We start from the raw sequence: 18,209 nt of genomic DNA, 5'->3' as shown, positions 1-18,209 counted from the left end.
ACAATGAATTATTATAATTGTAAAAAATTCTTCTCGTTTTTAAAGCAATTTGGTTGGTAGCTATACATTAATAGTTTAAAAAGTTTTAAAAATTAACGACTGCTGTGTGTATGTATGTATGTGTACGTGCGTGGGCGTGTCTGTATATCCTGAGAATTTTTATTTTAGAGTAATTATGTGATTATTTTCTCAGTGATAGTTGAAAGAACATTAGATTTAAAATCACAAGACTTGAATTTGAATTCCTGCTGTATTACTGTGAAGAAGTCGGACTCTTTAGGCTTTATTTTTTTCTTTTTGTTAAAATGAGGGAGTTAAAGTTCTTTCTAACTCCAGAATTCCAGTGGCCTAAGACTAAAATATTGCAAAATAAATTATAATATTGTTATCTGATTGCAAAAGATATCTTATTTCTTCCTTAGAATTCATAAGTTTAGGTGATTGTTTAAAATTTTAAATTAATTTTATTTTACTGAGATGTGAAATGTTCCTCCATTTTAAAAAATGTGTTGATAATTATTTTATGGTTTGCATTGTCTAAAATTTTTATTTTCACCAGTTTTTAAAATTAAGAGAAAAGTTCCACAATTTGTATTGTTTATACATTCTTTTTGCATTGGGAATTAGCAAATGGATATTGTTGAACAGTTCCCCTTATTCTGGAATGAAAATTTGCCATTTAATAGCTAACAGTTGAATTGTACCACTAGTTATCTTAGTTCTAAGGTAATCCATCTTTTTTGTCTGGAACCCAAGTTTTAAATCTGCATGATAATCTGAATCTTGATCATAATCTTTTTTAGAGTTTAAAAATATGGTCTCCCAAAATGAAATAAAGTAGCTAATGGTGAATTGGGAATTCCTTTATAATAGATGTTCTTAATTTCTTATCCATTTTGCAGTTTTCCTTTATGAAGATTTTGGTAATGTTTTGAAACCGTAGAAAAAAATCAGTAAAATGTTGGCATTAATAAAATTGGTATTGTGTCAAAGATAAGTGTGGAAGTCACTAAAAGAACTTTTCTATTTCTCAGAGCATTCTGGTGTACTATCTTATTCCTATTCTAATTCTGGGTCCAACTCATTGATTGCAGTGTCTTTAAAAGGCCTATACTGATGGAAAGTATAGGTTCTGCCTTTCTGAATTTCATCCTAGAATGTCAACAGTGCTCTAGACCTTGAGATGCAATCATTATGACTTCCCTCACAAACAGGCGCAGCTTCAGTGCCTCTCCATCTATTAAAAAATCCTTCTTCAACTGCGACTCTGTTATATTCTCAGTTTTGATGGTGAACGTGTTTCGTGAACATCTTTCCTTATCTTATGCCTTATGTGACGTTCATTGTCTGACCATCATCCAGAAATTTTATATTTCTGTTATACATTTCAAATTATCTTATATAATTTTATAATATGTAGCAAGAGACATCTTATTGGAGGAAAGCTTTTAAGACAATATTTTACTCCAGTGACTCGGATGCTTTTTTTGGAATCAGCAAGCAAGCACTTTGGAATCTTTTTATTCTCTGCATCAGAGTAAAGCATGTCATCAAAGAAATATGTGATTGAAAAAGATGACCTGGTCATATGGAAAGGAAAAGCACCAGACAGCTGTTTTGCCTCATTGTTACCTTTCAGTTGCCAAGAAAATGTGAGGAAAGCCCTTAACATGTTGATTAGAAAACTCTAGTAAACTTATTGCAGGATATGGAAAAAGAGGTCACACGTGATGGAAAGACATGCATAGCTTACCATCTGCATTATTGGAAGGGAATATTAGCATTCCCCTGGGCTATATGAATCTTTAAATATAGTATGTATGCTCTGTAGAGATAAGTGAACTTAATTATTTTCTATAAAGAGATTTGGGGGAAATTGGTTTTTGTTTTTTGCTTGTCCAATTTTCCAAGTAAACCCAGCTATTTCTTTTTTTTTTTTTTCTTCCTGAGGTAATTGGGGTTAAGTGACTTGCCCAGGGTTACACAGCTAGGAAGTGTTTAAATGTCTGAGGCCAGATTTGAACTCAGGTCCTCCTGACTTCAGGGCTGGTGCTCTATCCACTGTACCACCTAGCTGCCCCTCAGCCATTTATTTTTTTGGGGAGTAGGAAATGTAAGAAAGTGGCTCATTGTTTTTGTTTTGTTTTGTTTTTTCCAGCTATTTTGAAAAAAAAATAAAGTGCCTTTGTAAATCACCATATCAAAGTCATCTGCTGATATAATAGGATACATTATTTTGTCATGCTTGAAGGTATTTTTAGTACCTTTCAAGATCTGAAATTTCTATCCTGTGCCTACATCCAGAAATGTGGGCTTAAGAAATACTTCGAAAAGTATAAATCATCTAGGAAAGTAAGATTGTATTGTTTTGGAATAGCAGTAATTTTAATGTGTTAGTACTTTTAATCAATTGATCAGGGATTTGCCATTTCCCAAATTATTCAAAACATTTTTTTTAAATAAATTTTAAAATACCATAATTTATGTTTATTTAAAATAAAGTGATAATAGAAAGTTTTAGAAATTTATAGTCTTACATTTGGTATGTTAGCTTAGGAAATGACATTTTTTGTACAATATTTCCCAGGGTTGTCAGTATCAGTTGAGTTCTCCATTTTCTTGTTTAGTATGATATTAATGGTTATACATTGTGGGAAAGATTCTCTTCCTCTGTCGGTCTTCTTTATCCTTAAATCACTTTTGTAATTTAGCTCAATGGTGGGTTTGTTTTGTTTTGTTTTGTTTTTCCTGTAGATGATTCCTCCAAGAGGCTGTGCCTATGTTTGTATGGTTCATAGACAAGATTCTTATCGGGCACTTCAGAAACTTAGTTCTGGATCTTACAAAATTGGATCCAAAGTTATAAAGGTAAGGTATTTTTGTAGTGTTAAAAGATATTTGATAAGTGATTTGTTTGTTTATTTTTAGTACCTCATTGGAATTTAACTAAGAAAACATGGCTTTTCTTTTTAATGATTTTGGGCAGTCTTTTTATAGTGAAGCTCAAGAAGTAAATGGTAGTTGCCTGTAGCCCATAGATGAAAAGATTGAGAACTGTTATGGACAATGTTTCTTTCAAAGAAAGATGTAGTAAGGTAAAAAGAAAATAGAAACCATGAAAAAAAAAATGTACTATAGAAGTGAAAAGTCTTACTTTTGTCTCCCTGAGGCAGTTTTTAAAGAACTTCTGTAATGGTACTGAAATACTCCATAAATGAGCTTTCTTTGAAAGGGAAAAAGAAATATAGAAAATGGTGATTATAGGTCGTATTTAGGTTTTATTCAAAGCAAATTTGGGGAAATTCTGCAAAACCACACAGAAATATGCCCTTAAAGCAAATTGAATTAATTTTAATATTAGGAACGTTGTACTTAATTTTTGAGATATGTTTGCTGCTGCTATATAAGCCTACACAAGTTGTTTGTTTTTGCAGATTGCTTGGGCTTTAAATAAAGGTGTAAAAACAGAGTACAAACAATTTTGGGATGTAGATCTTGGAGTTACCTATATACCATGGGAGAAAGTAAAGGTGGATGACCTAGATGGCTTTGCTGAAGGAGGCATGATTGATCAGGAGACTGTGAATAGTGGTAAGAATTCTTCTAATATTTTGATTCATAATAGTCTTAATAACTGAAAGCAAATTTAATAGAAATTTTATTTCTCTACTGTGGTATAATGAATAGGTTATTCTAGAAGGCTTGATGGAATTTCATCCTACCAAAGCTTAGTTTTCCCAGCACTGTTATTTGGAGAATTTTTGATTGGGCAAAAACAGGAAAGTTGAAATCAAATTTTTCCCAGAATCTGATGTGTTTAGCTCAGATCTCTATGAAATAGCATATGGAAAGCGCACAGGCTTTTAAAGTCAACTAGATTCATAAAATTAGTGGTAATTTTTTTTTTTTTTTTTTTTTTTCAGAATGGGAAACTGTGAAGACTTCAGAGCCTGTCAAAGAACCTGTCCAAACTGTAGAGAGTCCAACAACAGTTGAAAAGACACCAGTGGTTACTACACAAGCTGAAGTTTATCCTCCACCTGTTGCTATGTTGCCGGTTAGTATGCTTATCTAAAGTGGTTTATATTTAGTCATTTCATAAACATTTTTAGGCACTTACCCATCTTTAATTAGAAAGGTTTTTGAAATTATGTTAATTTTTTATTATTCTGTATTTTCAATTGTAAATTATCTTTCTGACCAGAGAGAATCAGTCAAACAGATTTTTTTTTTTTTTTTTTTTTTTTTTTTTTTTTTTTTTTTTTTTTTTTGGAGACACTTGGGGTTAAGTGATTTGTTTAGGATCACACAACTAGTATTAAGCATCTGAATTCAGATTTGAACCCAGGTCCTCTTAACTCCAGAGCCAGTGCTCTGTCCACTGTCAATTAGTTGCCTCAGGCCAACAGATGGTGATACTTTTTCTTTTTTCATTTGGTGAAAGAAGAAGTTAAGGTTATTAGTCAGAATATAATTTTTGGATTATCAGTTCATATTAATTTAGACCATTTCAGAATTTGCAACAATTTGACCTAAGCTGTATAAATAAAATCCTATTCCTAAAGATATCAAAAATTTTGCTACATATTACACTTCTAATATTAAAGAGCTGGAAATGAAATGAATGAATCCCATGTTTTTCCTCTAATGAATGAGTAGATTAAAATAATATTTTGGGAAAGAAGGCGACTAAAGAAGTGATGTATATTAAAATTATTTACATGCTAATAAGGTTATTACATTTTCTTCAAGATTCTAGATCTTTGGTCTCATGTTTTCATAAGCACAAAAATTAAGGGTGTTCAAGTTTGATTTGTTTTCCTACTATTACATAGAGAAGTAAAGATTGAAAGGTAATTCTTACAAAAATATTGTGTGTTTTTTAAATCTCTCTCCTTTTGAAACAGCACACATTGAGGCATTTTTATTCATTATGTTAATATGAACTAGAACATTTATTTATATTGCCTTTTGTTTGTTTGTTTGTTTAGAAAGTTCTTTGTAACCTGAGCAATACATTGCTATTTCAGTGTTTGCAAAATAAAATAAATATGTTAGAAATTAACTAGAGGAGTTCTTAATTTGGGTTTCATGGACTCTCATGGGATTCTGAAAACTAGTATGGGGCAAAAGTTACACCTTTTCCGAATAATTGTTTTCTTTTGTAAGCCTTTGGGGTTTTTTTTTGTTGTTATTATTGTAGTTTTGTTGTTGGGTTTTTTTTTTTAAATATAAAAGTATTTAGAAAAGAGTTGCGACTTGATTACACTTTGTAGAATTCTTTGATACAATCAAGATTTAAGAATTTACCATATGCCAGATTCTGTTATGTTTTGAGGATACAATAAAAAGGTTAAAAGAATCCCTGCTCCTGAGGAGCTTATATTGCAGTGAGCAACACAACTGATATAAATCAGTACATTAGAAGATAAAAATGGAGTGGATAGGAATGTAGTGTTTGATGTTTAGCCCTACACTTTAGGAAAATCATTTTGGCAACTATGTAGAGGGTGGATTTGAGTAAATTAGCAAACATTTAGAAATGAGAGGAAAATACAAAGAAATGCCAAAAAAAAGTTATGATTACCATTTTTTAAAAAAAATTAATAGCCTTTTATTTACAGGTTATATGTATGGGTAACTTTACAGCATTGACAATTGCCAAACCTCTTGTTCTAGTTTTTCACCTCTTACCACTCCACCCCCTCCCCCAGATGGCAGGATGACCAGTAGATGTTAAATATATTAAAATATAAATTAGATACACAATAAGTATACATGACCAAACCGTTATTTTGCTGTATAAAAAGAACCAGACTGAAATATTGTACAATTAGCTTGTGAAGGAAATAAAAAATGCAGGTGGGCAAAAATATAGGGATTGAGAATTCAATGTAATGGTTTTTAGTCATCTCCCAGAGTTCTTTCACTGGGCGTAGCTGGTTCAGTTCATTACTGCTCCATTGGAAATGATTTGGTTGATCTCATTGCTGAGGATGGCCAGGTCCATCAGAACTGGTCATCATAAAGTATTTTGTTGAAGTATATAATGATCTCTTGGCCCTGCTCGTTTCACTCAGCATCAGTTCGTGTCTCTCCAGGCCTTTCTGAAATCATCCTGTTGGTCATTTCTTACAGATCAATAATATTCCATAATATTCATATACCACAATTTATTCAGCCATTCTCCAGCTGATGGGCATCCACTCAGTTTCCAGTTTTCTAGCCAGTACAAAGAGGGCTGCCACAAACATTATTATTATCATTTTATAGTAAAGAGAAATGGACTTATGTGAGAAATTTTGGAGACAGAATTTATTTTATTCATAAATATAATTTCATCATTCTTTCCAGATGAGAATAAAATCAAAGTTAAAGCAGTAATCAGACATAAATTTAAAACTAAATATATTAAAAAATACTTGGATAGGGGCAGCTAGTTATGTAGTAGATGGAGTACCAGCCCTGAAGTCAGGAGGACCTGAATCCAAATCTGGCTTCAGACACTTAACATTTCCTAGCTGTGTGATTCTGGGCAAGTTACTTAACCCCAATTGCCTCAGTAGCAAAAAAAAAAAAAAAGTAGATGTTGAATGAGGCTTCTTTTTCTGAATTTTCTAGTTTGTGATTTTCCCCAAATTTCAATTTAGTTATATGTTACAGCCTTTGAAAAATTTCTTTCTGAAGAATGTCATTACGGTTTAAGATTAGGGAGTGGCCCAAGTGATTTCATTTTGTTTAGAATTCATCATGAGGAAATTCCTTCTATCAGTGCAGTTTGACTAACAACAATAATAACAATAATGAACGCATTTATTATTTAAGACTTGATGTGTACAAACACTGTGCTGAGCATTTGTCAGATATTTCATTTGGTCCTCATAAGTAGTCAGGAGGGGAGTGATATTAATATTACTCTATAATTTTATAGATGAAGAGAATATCTACTGGGTCATGCAGATGACTCATATCTACTTGTCTAATCCTTGTCCCCTATGATAAGCTATTTAGTGGACATTTCAAATTAGATGTCTTGTAAACTTCTCAAATTCATTTTGTTCAAAATGGTGAGTTATTTTCACTTAGAGTTCATTATCTTAACATTATCTTAATCATATCCACTCTAATAAAATTCCCTGTTTTTTTCAAGGACACCACTCACTATTCTTTTAATCACTCATGCAAGTCTTAGTATCTTTACTTGTACTGCGTCATCTACTCTTTTTCTAATATAACCACTACCCTAGTTTTAGTAATCCCTCATTGCCCCTATTTGCAATAATTGCAGTGGTCTCATTAATCTTCCTGCATCAAGTCTCTACAATTTATTTTTCATGGAGCTCCAAACATATCCAAAATGCCTATGTCACAGTGCTGCTGAAGTTTCAGTGCTTTATCTCAGTGCTCATGGCATTTAAAATGCTTCACAACTCCACTCTTAACTTATACATTATTCCCCTTCATACTTTTAAGTTCCAGAGAGATCAGTCTTAAAATCCCTGTCACACAGCCCTTCATCTTTCATCTTTGTGCATTTGCACTGGATATTCCCAGTGCATGAAATGTTTTTTCTCCTCACCCTAGAAACTTAGTTGTTTCCCCAGTGCCCTAGAATAATGCATGGCACATATTAGATACTTTTTAAATACTTAGTGGCTGATAGATATACATATCTGCTGTGTACCAAGGTATAAGTGCCAGCCATCCAAAGATAAAAATAAAACTGTCCATAGCATCTCCTCAGGATGCTTAATCTATTTCTAAGGACAAGGATATATGAAATATGACAACTTGTATACAAATAAACATTAGATATATATGCAGAGTAATTTTGAGAGGGAACAAGTAATAATAATTCTTAGGAGGAGGATTAGGAAAAAATCTCAGGTAAATGAATGAAACTATACAACCATCTACACATGAATTTAATTGTAACTTCTGCTGGATAAACACTGTACTCTATGGTACTTGATTTTCTACATGTCCTATTATGATGTAGGCTTAAGTGTTTGAAATAAAAGGTGTAATCACCCTTCCAACCAAAGATTGTGGTATTCAGGCTTACTGTTTTTAGGGTAAGTAGAATTCCTATTATATTTTAGTCTGTATGGTTCTTTATACTTTGCTAATGCTCTCTGTCTTTTGTGCAATTGAATGAAAATCTCAGTAATCATAGAATTGGATTAAAGGTATGATGGAGAAAAAGTTTTCAAATTTTATATTATGATGAAGAACAGAAAATGGTTAAAAAGGCAAATAAGGATGAATTATAATTTCAATTTAGTCTATAGATAATACTATTGAAATACTCTCTTCTTTTCTGGTTAAATTTACTTTGCTTTTAACTTTATATCATTTAAAAAATTTACTCTGAAAGCCAGTTTTAAATGAATGTTATGATCTGGAATTTCTAGGATGATGAGAGTAAATGTATCAGGATATTAAAGGAATTGCTGATCAAAAAAGGCGTAAAAGGAACTTTAAAGTATTAGAAGCAGAAATGTAAAACATTATTGTAATTTTCATTAAAATCAAGATAATGCACAACTTTTTTTTTTCAGAGAAACTTCTTTAAATATTTGAATAGTGAATGTTTTATCTTTTTCTTTTCTGTCTGCAAAAGATTCCAGTAGCACCAGCTGTACCTACTGTTAGTTTAGTTCCACCAACATTTCCAGTGTCAATGTCCGTGCCTCCTCCAGGATTTAGTGCAATTCCTCCACCTCCTTTCTTAAGAGCAAGTTTCAACCCATCACAACCACCTCCTGGTAAGAAATCCTTCAGAGTCTTGTTATTGTAATGCCACTGTTATTAAAATTCTCTCTTTTCCATTTTTCTCAGTATAGAAGACATAGAGATATTTGCTTTTTCATTATTAAGGAACTTTTTAATGAATATTCTAAATTCACATTCAGATTTACTTGTACCACGAGTACAATAATAGGGGCTTGACCTGTGACTTCAATAGTATAAAGAGCCCTCCCTCCCTGGACAAGAAAAGTTATCAGTACAGGGGTCTGTACCTTTTCTGCAGTTTCTAGCCTTAGAGCATTGCATAGAGTGCTGCAGAATTTTAACTTGGGCCTCCCTGATTCTGAAGCCAGCTATAGTCATACTGCATCTATTTAGAATACATTATTAGTGTCCTTAAGAATACAATTTAGTTAAAGCTGGGGAAAAAATCTTGTATTTTTATGGGGGGAAAAAGACATTTTGAAACATATTAGTTATGTTTTATATTCCCGTGTATTACTGATTAAATGTTTAATTGTATTTTTCTATGACAAAAGAATTAAAATTTAAGAACAAAAGTTCCCTAAATTAAGTATTTCTGATTTTAAGACAAGGCCATTTTGAGGTACAGCTATACTAATCTGAAGTGTCTTAAAAGCTGTGTGATTTAGAGATAGCCTTGATTATATTTTTCAGTGTCCCATTTGCATGTTATTTTGCATGCCAATAAAAAAAATTAAAGCAGAAAGAGGAAAGCTTTTCAGTGTTATGTTGTGCCAGATTGGGGAAAAAAAAGGAGTATTTATGGGATGAAGAAAGGTGGTAGAAATTAGTTCCCTTATTTTGCTTAAAGAATACGGAACTTTTTTTAAAAATGACATTCATCAGGTGTGTGTCTGTGTATCCCATATACATCTCTATACATTGTCATAGAATGATATTAATAAATTAATCTTATGAGATTATTGATGAATTTAAGAGATTTATTGATGAACTTAAATATGCCTACATGAAGTTTATTTTAAAGAACCATAAGTCTTTGTGATTTGGATTCTATACTTGACTCAAAAAAAAAATGATCTGTGATTCTATGTCACTGCAACAAAAATTAAATACCTATTATGAGATTGGCATGATGCTAAGCACTGGTGATACATAGAAATGCAAAAGACTGTTCCTCCTTACAGGAAGTTCACAGTTTTCATAGAAATATTGTGATTGTTGAATGAAATAACAGGTTAAAGTAAGGTACTTTTTTTTTTTTTTTAATTTAATAGCCTTTTATTTACAGGTTATATGCATGGGTAACTTTACAGCATTAACAATTGCCAAACCTCTTGTTCCAATTTTTCACCTCTTACCCCCCATCCCCTCCCCTAGATGGCAGGATGACCAGTAGATGTTAAATACATTAAAATATAAATTAGATACACAATAAGTATACATGACCAAAACGTTATTTTGCTGTACAAAAAGAATCAGACTCTGTAATATTGTACAATTTGCTTGTGAAGGAAATCAAAAATGCAGGTGGGCATAAATATAGAGATTGGGAATTCAATGTAATGGTTTTTAGTCATCTCCCAGAGTTCTTTCTCTGAGCGTAGCTAGTTCAGTTCATTACTGCTCCATTGGAAATGATTTGGATGATCTCGTTGCTGAGGATGGCCAGGTCCATCAGAACTGGTCATCATATAGTATTGTTGTTGAAGTATATAATGATCTCCTGGTCCTGCTCATTTCACTCAGCATCAGTTTATGTAAGTCTCTCCAGGCCTTTCTGAAATCATCCTGTTGGTCATTTCTTACAGAACAGTAATATTCCATAATATTCATATACCACAATTTGTAAGGTGCTATTTTTAATAAAAAAATTTTTAGAGTGTAGAAACTAATAATATAGAAATACTTTGTCCACATGTGGCAATGAAATTTTTTCCATGAATTTTTAATTCTATTCCTTTTCTATTCTTTGTGTTTTAATCTAGGTTTCATGCCACCCCCAGTTCCACCACCTGTTGTGCCACCCCCTGCTATTCCTCCAGTAGTAGCAACATGTGAGTTTTTAAAATTTGTTTGATTATGAAACTTTGATCACATCAATCTTGTATTAGTTGGTTTATTAGATTTTTAATATCTTTAGAATAAACCCTTCAACCAAATGTACTACCATCTTATCTCTTTCTCATTATTAGGGTCTTGATATTTTTAAAAGAAAATTAAATTATTGTATTAGTCATTTATTTATTGGAATATTTAAACATTTTCATAGATTTCAGTTATGATTAATATGTCCAATTTTTTTTTACACGTTTGACAATTCTTTTCTCATCAGTTCTCAGTCTTCACTTTTCCTAATTTAATTAAATTATAAATTATAATCATATAGATTATAATATATTAAATATAATTATGTCATAGATCATAATAAATTTAAAAAATCATAAATTATATATTGATCATATATCATAGGTTGTAACAAATTAAATAAAAAATTAAAATTTCCATATCATGGATTATAATAAATTAATATTCACAGATTATAGATATCATTTATATATTATATCCTAGATATATCATTGATTATAATAAATTAAATTTTAAAACTTAAAAAATTTCCATTGCTATTAGAAATGACTTATTTTTGCTTTCTTAATCTCAGTATATACTGCATTATTTTATAAATGACTTAAATCATTATTTTTATAGTTAAAGCCTATTTATCCCTATTTTAAATACCACTGTTTTCCTATTCAGTTGAAGTTATACTGGTAATTATTCTGTTTCTACGCTTTTCTGTTAGGTTGCTCCAAGTTGCTCCTTAGCCTTGACAGCAAATTGCTTCTAATGTGTCTTATTTTACACACTATTGTTTTCACAAATATGCCTCTTTGGGGAACAAAATATATGGTACTTATAGCTATTGCATCTATTTTGGTATCATATCTGTATTGAAATTATTGAAGTTCAGGATGTTAAAAGTCTGACTTGAGATAAGTGGAACCTTAATAGATGTGAAATTATGAAGAAGACAAAAAGATATTTTTATATACTACATACTACTCTATTGTACCAATTTTAGTTTATATTTTATTTACATAATTTTTCTTTTATAATACCATACTTCTAAAGCACTTTATATTACTTCATTTGAGTCTCAACAGCCCAGTGAATGGTACTATAGAGATCATTTTCATGTTTATATTAATTTGGCTAATGGCTGCACAAAACTGTCTACTTGTTTATCTATATCAATACATTTGTGAGGAGAAAATTTAGGAAGTCTGGGGATAGAAGAAACACAACCTTGAGAGCCACCTAAAATATTGACAAAGTCACTAATGGTAAATGTGAATATTTTAATTGACATTTATTTATTCAATGAAATAGGGACTATATCTTTTATCAGCTTTTTATTCGCAGCTACTAATATATTTTACTTAATCATTTCTTTTTTTAAAAAAATATTTATAGAATTGGATTAAATATGGAATCTTTAAACAACTCTTTTTTTCTTTCTTAAAACAGCTCTGGTACAGCCTCCAATATCTATGACTCCAGAGACAATGAAAGATGTTGCTTTTAGTAACCTTGTTTTGCCAGTTGGCTCTGTGTCTAGCAGTCTTGCTACTTCAACTATGTCAGCTGGAAGTGTTTATAATCCACCAAATAACCAGCCTGAGGCAGAAGAAAAATTATCACACCTCACAGACCACCAGCTTTCTTCCAGTGAAAGTACCAGACCAGGTAATAAATATCAGAAGTATGATTCAAAAATTCTCACTTAATTACATACACATCTCTGTTCCTTTCAGACATACCACACACATACAGTTAGGGAAAGGAATGGAAAAAATAAAGGAATATAACATGCTAAAGTATTACAAGACTTTGTTGCATTGATATATCCCTATCCTGAAAATGCCAAAGAATCCATAGTATTACATTGTGATCAGGACTATACAGAGCAGTATTCACATTCTTATCTGTCATAGTACTGTTTTATTTGATGAGATGTTTAGATCTGGACTAAACTTTTAGTACTTAATATTTTTCAGTCATATAAACTTGTTTTGATTTCTTTTATCTGCTAGAATTTTTTCTAACTTGATTGATATTCTATTTGAAATTGAAAATTATCTGTACTAGAGTCTTCATAAACATAAAATGTAAAAAAATGATATAGTTAATATTTAGCTTTAATGTCTACACAATTGTTTATTGCCATTTAGCTCTTCTTGGATTGCAAAAGCAGAGTAGCAAGAGATAAGAGCATATACACTATTTCCATGAGAGATCTCTGTCATTATATTACCCTGTAGCCAAAAATCATAAAATAAAAAATTACTACAAACCCTAGAACATTTTAGTCTAAATTACATGTTTTACATGATTGAGACTGAAACATAAAGGAACAAAGTAGTCACTTTGAATTCTAACAAGTGGCCAGCAAAATTTAGTTTTAACTAAATGAGTTTAATATCAAATGAATTTGATATAACAGTGGTTATCATTGTCTCTTGGAAATAAAAAATAATTTTTTAAGACATTAAAAATAAAACACAAAAACTTAATTTCTACAAATTATAGTTGGCCCAAGTGACCTACTTCTGCCTTTTATTGAGTCAGTTAATTGAGTTTCTAAAAGCAAGTCTTAAAACATATTCTCAAAATACTAAAGATTCCTATAGTTTTTATTACCTATTTCATTTCCAAAATTTGATACCATTTCCCCCAACTATCACTCAGAGGCTTAAAACAAGAAGAAAATAATACAGTGTTAAATCTAGAAACTATTTTTTTTTAAAGCATGTATTAAAAATCAACTGAAAGTTTGGTATACAGAAAGCATAATCAGTTTAGCAGGCAATCTGACCAGAAGTTCTAGATTTTAAATTTATTTTAAAAATTTTAAAATAACTGAGCAAGTAAATGTATTAAGAAGAATCTTCAACCAAATAGGAATCATTCACCTCCCCTAATTTAATAAAACCAGCATGGACCATATCACCAAAAAAACTTTTTTTAAAATCTCCCATCTCATTTTAGTTTTTCAGTAGAACCTAGGGATGGAGGAATGAATGGTTAAAGGAAAAAATAGCAAGATTCAAGTATGATGTTGTCCAACTCATACACATTTGTAAAAGAAGCCTTTAAGATTTAAAATGTGGGCAAGACTTACTATAAATAACTTTGGGTTTTTAAAAAGTTAAGTTTTTTTGTGTAATTGGGTACTTTTCTTGACTATCGTAAGTGTCTTGATCCCTCCTCCTACAGTAATTGTTTCATAATGATATTTCATTGTCAGTAACTTAAATTTCCTGTTGTGATTACATTTTATATCATGTACCTTTCATTTTAATGAATATTTTAATGGTGCTTTCTGTCTTTCCATTTTAGTGATCCACAATGATGTCTCAAGTAGCTCTGGAATTCTAGGTGGACAGCCACCAAACATGTCAAGCAATTCTGGGATGTTGGGTGGACAGCCACCAAATGTATCAAGCAGTTCTGGAATTCTGGGAGTACAGCCATCTAATGTTTCCAGTAGTTCTGGAATGATTGGAGCACAGCCACCAAATATTCCAAGTAGTTCCGGAATTCTGAGACCACAATTACCCAATGTGTCAGGTAGCTCTGGACTCTTAGGGGTACCACCCCCAAATATTCCTAGCAATTCTGGACTCCTGGGAGTTCAGCCACCAAATGTTCCAAGTAATTCTGGAATTCTGGGACCACAGCCACCAACTGGGCCTCAAAACTTGCCCCCATTAAATATTCCTGGTCAGCGGATGCCTGGAATACCAATGTTAGATATTCGTCCAGGACTTATACCACAATCTCCTGGGCCAAGATTCCCTTTATTGCAGCCTGGACTTCCACCACAAAGAGGAATCCCTCCTCCTGCAATCCTTGATGCATCTCTTCATCCTCCACCTCGTGGTCCTTTTGCTCCAGGAGATATTTTCAGTCAGTCAGAAAGACCTTTTCCAGCTCCTTTAAGACAAAATATAGATCATATCCCTAATCCAGAAAAAAGGCTACCACTTGGGAATGATAGTATTCAACAGGAAGGAGATAGAGATTATCGTTTTCCTCCTATAGAAAACAGGGAGACCATTAATAGGCCTTCACCAGTGGATGTTAGGGACGTAGTGGGGCGACCTGTAGATCCAAGAGAAGGTCCAGGAAGACCTCCAATAGATGGAAGGGAACACTTTGGAAGACCACATATAGATATAAGAGAAAATCTTGTAAGACCAGGTATAGATAACCTTGGTCGAAGAGACCACTTTGGTTTTAATTCAGATAAGCCTTGGGGTCATAGAGATTTTGATGAAAGAGAGCATCGTGTTTTACCTCTCTATGGTGGTCCTAAAAGCTTCCATGAAGACCGAGGTAGATTTAGACATGGAAATTTTAGGTTTGATCCTAGAAGTGGTCCTATTTGGAACAGAGGATTTGGACAGGATGCTCACAGAGATTTTGATGACCGCAGAAGACCCTGGGAGAGACAAAGGGATAGAGATGAAAGAGATTTTGATTTCTGCAGAGAAATTAATGGAAATCGTTTTGGAAGAGACAGAATTCAGAACACCTGGGTCCCACATCCACACCCCCGAGTTTTTGATTATTTTGAAGGGGCCACTTCTCAACGAAAAGCTGATAATGTACCCCAGGTAAATGGTGAAAATACAGAGACAGATAATCAACCACCACCTTTACAAGTACAGAATGATCCTGAACTTTATGAAAAACTGACATCTTCAAGTGAAATAAACAAAGAGAAGAATGACACAGAAGCTGATATAGAAAGTGAACCAGTGGTAGAAAGCACAGAAACTGAGGGGACATAATCATCACTCAGTAGGTAAAAGATACCTTTTGTAAAGTTGTCATCTCTCTGTAATAGATAAATGGCTGACTGGACCTTAGTAGTTCACTTTTGTCTGCCAGAATTAAGTTAATCTGATGTTCATGTTCATCTTTCACTTAAAATAATTGTACAACTGACTTGTATAGACACTGTTCTTAATTTGAACATGGTAGGTAAACATTTTTTTATTTTCTGATAAAATTCAGATGTTGCCCCAGATACTTTTAAAACGTCAAAGAGATGAATAACAGCTTGTCAAACAAAGACTTCCTATGGAAGAAAGTGAATTTTTTAGAATACTACTATTAGGTTGATGTGGAAATTGATATACTTGAAAACAACAGTCGGGTGGTGTATCTGTCCATGTCTTTAGGTTGCTGCAGAATTTTAAAGTATAGACAAAGCTGTGATAGTTTATGTTTCTGCTATTTGGCAAAAAACAAAACAAAGACTGACTCATAGTCATTTGAGGAGCACAATACAGAGATTTAAAAAAAATGATTTTGTAAGATCTACACCATGGTCTCTGTTATCTCCAAAGTAAGTGTCTGTGATTTGTTCCTCGTACTGCAGTGAGTAAAAAGAAAGAAAGAAAAAAAATATATAAAAAAGTTTCATTGTTGGGTGAATTCTGTTTTTAGCTGCCAATAAAACATATTTGTTTGATAACAGTGTTCTAGGCATTGTATTTTTTTTTAACCCACAAGTTATTAAAATCCTGGATCAGCAGTAGTACTTGCTTTAGTTGTTGCAAAAGGTTTATATTACTTTTGTAAGACCAATGCAAGAACAGTGTGGTAGAAAAAGCATGTACTTTTTTTTTTTTAACCAAAAATCATGCGGTCTCATTAGTATGTATATATAATGTATGTATGTAAATACCTATTGTGTACATTGTATGTAGACATTTTCTATTTCTCTTTGGTTATGTACTTAATATGCATACCCACAGAGAAACACAAATGAATAAAATTAGGTTATAAAATAAATACTGTCTAAGACTTGGTAGAAGGAAAATTAGAGAAGATTGGCTAATTGCTTAAAATTACTCATGTTCATAGTTGCAGTTCTTACTATTTTGGGAAGAAGAAATAAGAAACACTAAAAAAATACATTGAAGGTTTGGCTTAAAACAAAACAAAAACCCAAATACAAAACCGTAGCTTGGCATATAGCCAAATTTTAAGCAAATACTTTCATTGTCTTTTTTTTTTTTTAATATGTTTGATCTTTTGGATAGATAGTGGTAACATTAAATTTGTTTACTGCTTCTTTGCCTGAAGTGAATTTCCAAAGTCCTGAATTATTGCACAAAAACTAATAGTATTGTTGGATTAAAAAAGAAAATTTTATACCAGAAACAAAGCGAGCTGTGTGTTTTGAAGGCTTAAGAGAAAAGTAGAAATCTTTGGGTTTCATTGCTCAGATTACCCTCTATAAAAAAACAAGTATCAGTAGTATTTTTTACTATTTTATTTATTTGTTTTTCTTTTGTTTTTAAATAATGGCAATTAGGCATCTAGTGGAAAACTTTGAATCATTTCTTTGTGTAATTATCCCCCCTAGTCCATCTCCAACAAGTCATCATTTGATATTTTGTTAAATTCCTTTGCAAATGGAGTTGTCAATTTTTATAAGGGGTAATGTGAGGAGTGTGGACATAAGATACATTTGAGTTATTATATATTTTGCTCACATAGAAGGATCTGTAGCAAGAGGTTCTTTGCCAAAAATGAACAATCTTTTTCATTGTCAGTTTGTCTCTGTCTCTCATCTGTTCATATATATGTATATGTGTGTATGTATGTTTATATGCTTGTGTTTTATATATATATATATGTATATATACACATATATGTTACATATGTGCCATTATATTTATTTTTTTTCTTTATCTGGATTAGAGATGTGAATGGAGTTTTATCCTTTACCTTTCAGATAATTTAATCCCATTAACAATGTGTGGTTTTAATTCTTTTCTTAGGGAAAGGAGATCTGTGATATATTTGTATAAAGTTTAGGTCTTCACATCTGTGAAAGTATTACATTTGTCCTTAAAACAATTTTTTTTTATGACTACATTTCAGTTTTTAGTAATTGGAATTTTTTTTATGCATAGAAACTGTAGCCTTACCATTTTAAAGAATGGACAGTGAAATTCATTTGCATTAAATAGTAATAAATTAATCCCAGGCTTTTTCCCCCCACCTTGAGCTTTATTTTATTTTTAAAGCTGGAGACAAAATGTTAAAAAGTGTCATTTGTTGGAAGTTCTGGTGGAAGTTATTTAAGTTAGCGAGCAGTATTGTTTATTGAAAAAGGAATAACCATGCACATTTTGGAATTTTTTTTATAAAGAACTTAATATTTTTCAAATGCCCTTTTTTCCATTTTGTTCTTATATAGGAAAGATAATATTCATAATAAATATTTAGAATATCTAGTAGCTTTGCATTCACCAAATTGATTTTATTTTCATGAATTTGACTTCTGTATATATTCTCTAGCTAACCATGCTTTTTGATCACAATTTTATTCCTGTAGTGCTGATAGTTTGAGACAAGTTAAGGAAACATTACCATTCTAATAACAGAATTTT

The 18,209-nt window shown here is 31.7% G+C and overlaps 1 protein-coding gene across 3 annotated transcripts in view; it reads left to right on the top strand.

The window, feature by feature from the left end:
* The window catches only part of SCAF8 (SR-related CTD associated factor 8), a 96,058-nt gene extending 79,777 nt beyond the window's left edge, over positions 1 to 16,281 (top strand). For all 3 annotated transcript variants that reach the window (XM_023503298.2, XM_012549425.3, XM_023503299.2), the window contains 7 exons: positions 2,755 to 2,868; positions 3,435 to 3,591; positions 3,924 to 4,057; positions 8,624 to 8,768; positions 10,722 to 10,790; positions 12,262 to 12,480; positions 14,134 to 16,281. In XM_023503298.2, coding sequence (XP_023359066.1) covers positions 2,755 to 2,868; positions 3,435 to 3,591; positions 3,924 to 4,057; positions 8,624 to 8,768; positions 10,722 to 10,790; positions 12,262 to 12,480; positions 14,134 to 15,590 — 2,295 coding nt within the window. In that variant the 3' untranslated portion in view covers positions 15,591 to 16,281. The remainder of the gene's footprint in view (positions 1 to 2,754; positions 2,869 to 3,434; positions 3,592 to 3,923; positions 4,058 to 8,623; positions 8,769 to 10,721; positions 10,791 to 12,261; positions 12,481 to 14,133) is intronic.
* Positions 16,282 to 18,209: the final 1,928 nt, after the last annotated feature.

This window comes from Sarcophilus harrisii, chromosome 4, assembly GCF_902635505.1.
Source record: "Sarcophilus harrisii chromosome 4, mSarHar1.11, whole genome shotgun sequence".
Classification (NCBI taxonomy): Eukaryota; Metazoa; Chordata; class Mammalia; order Dasyuromorphia; family Dasyuridae; genus Sarcophilus; species Sarcophilus harrisii.
Note: the sequence above shows the minus strand (reverse complement) of the source record. Positions and strands in the feature narration are given on the sequence as shown.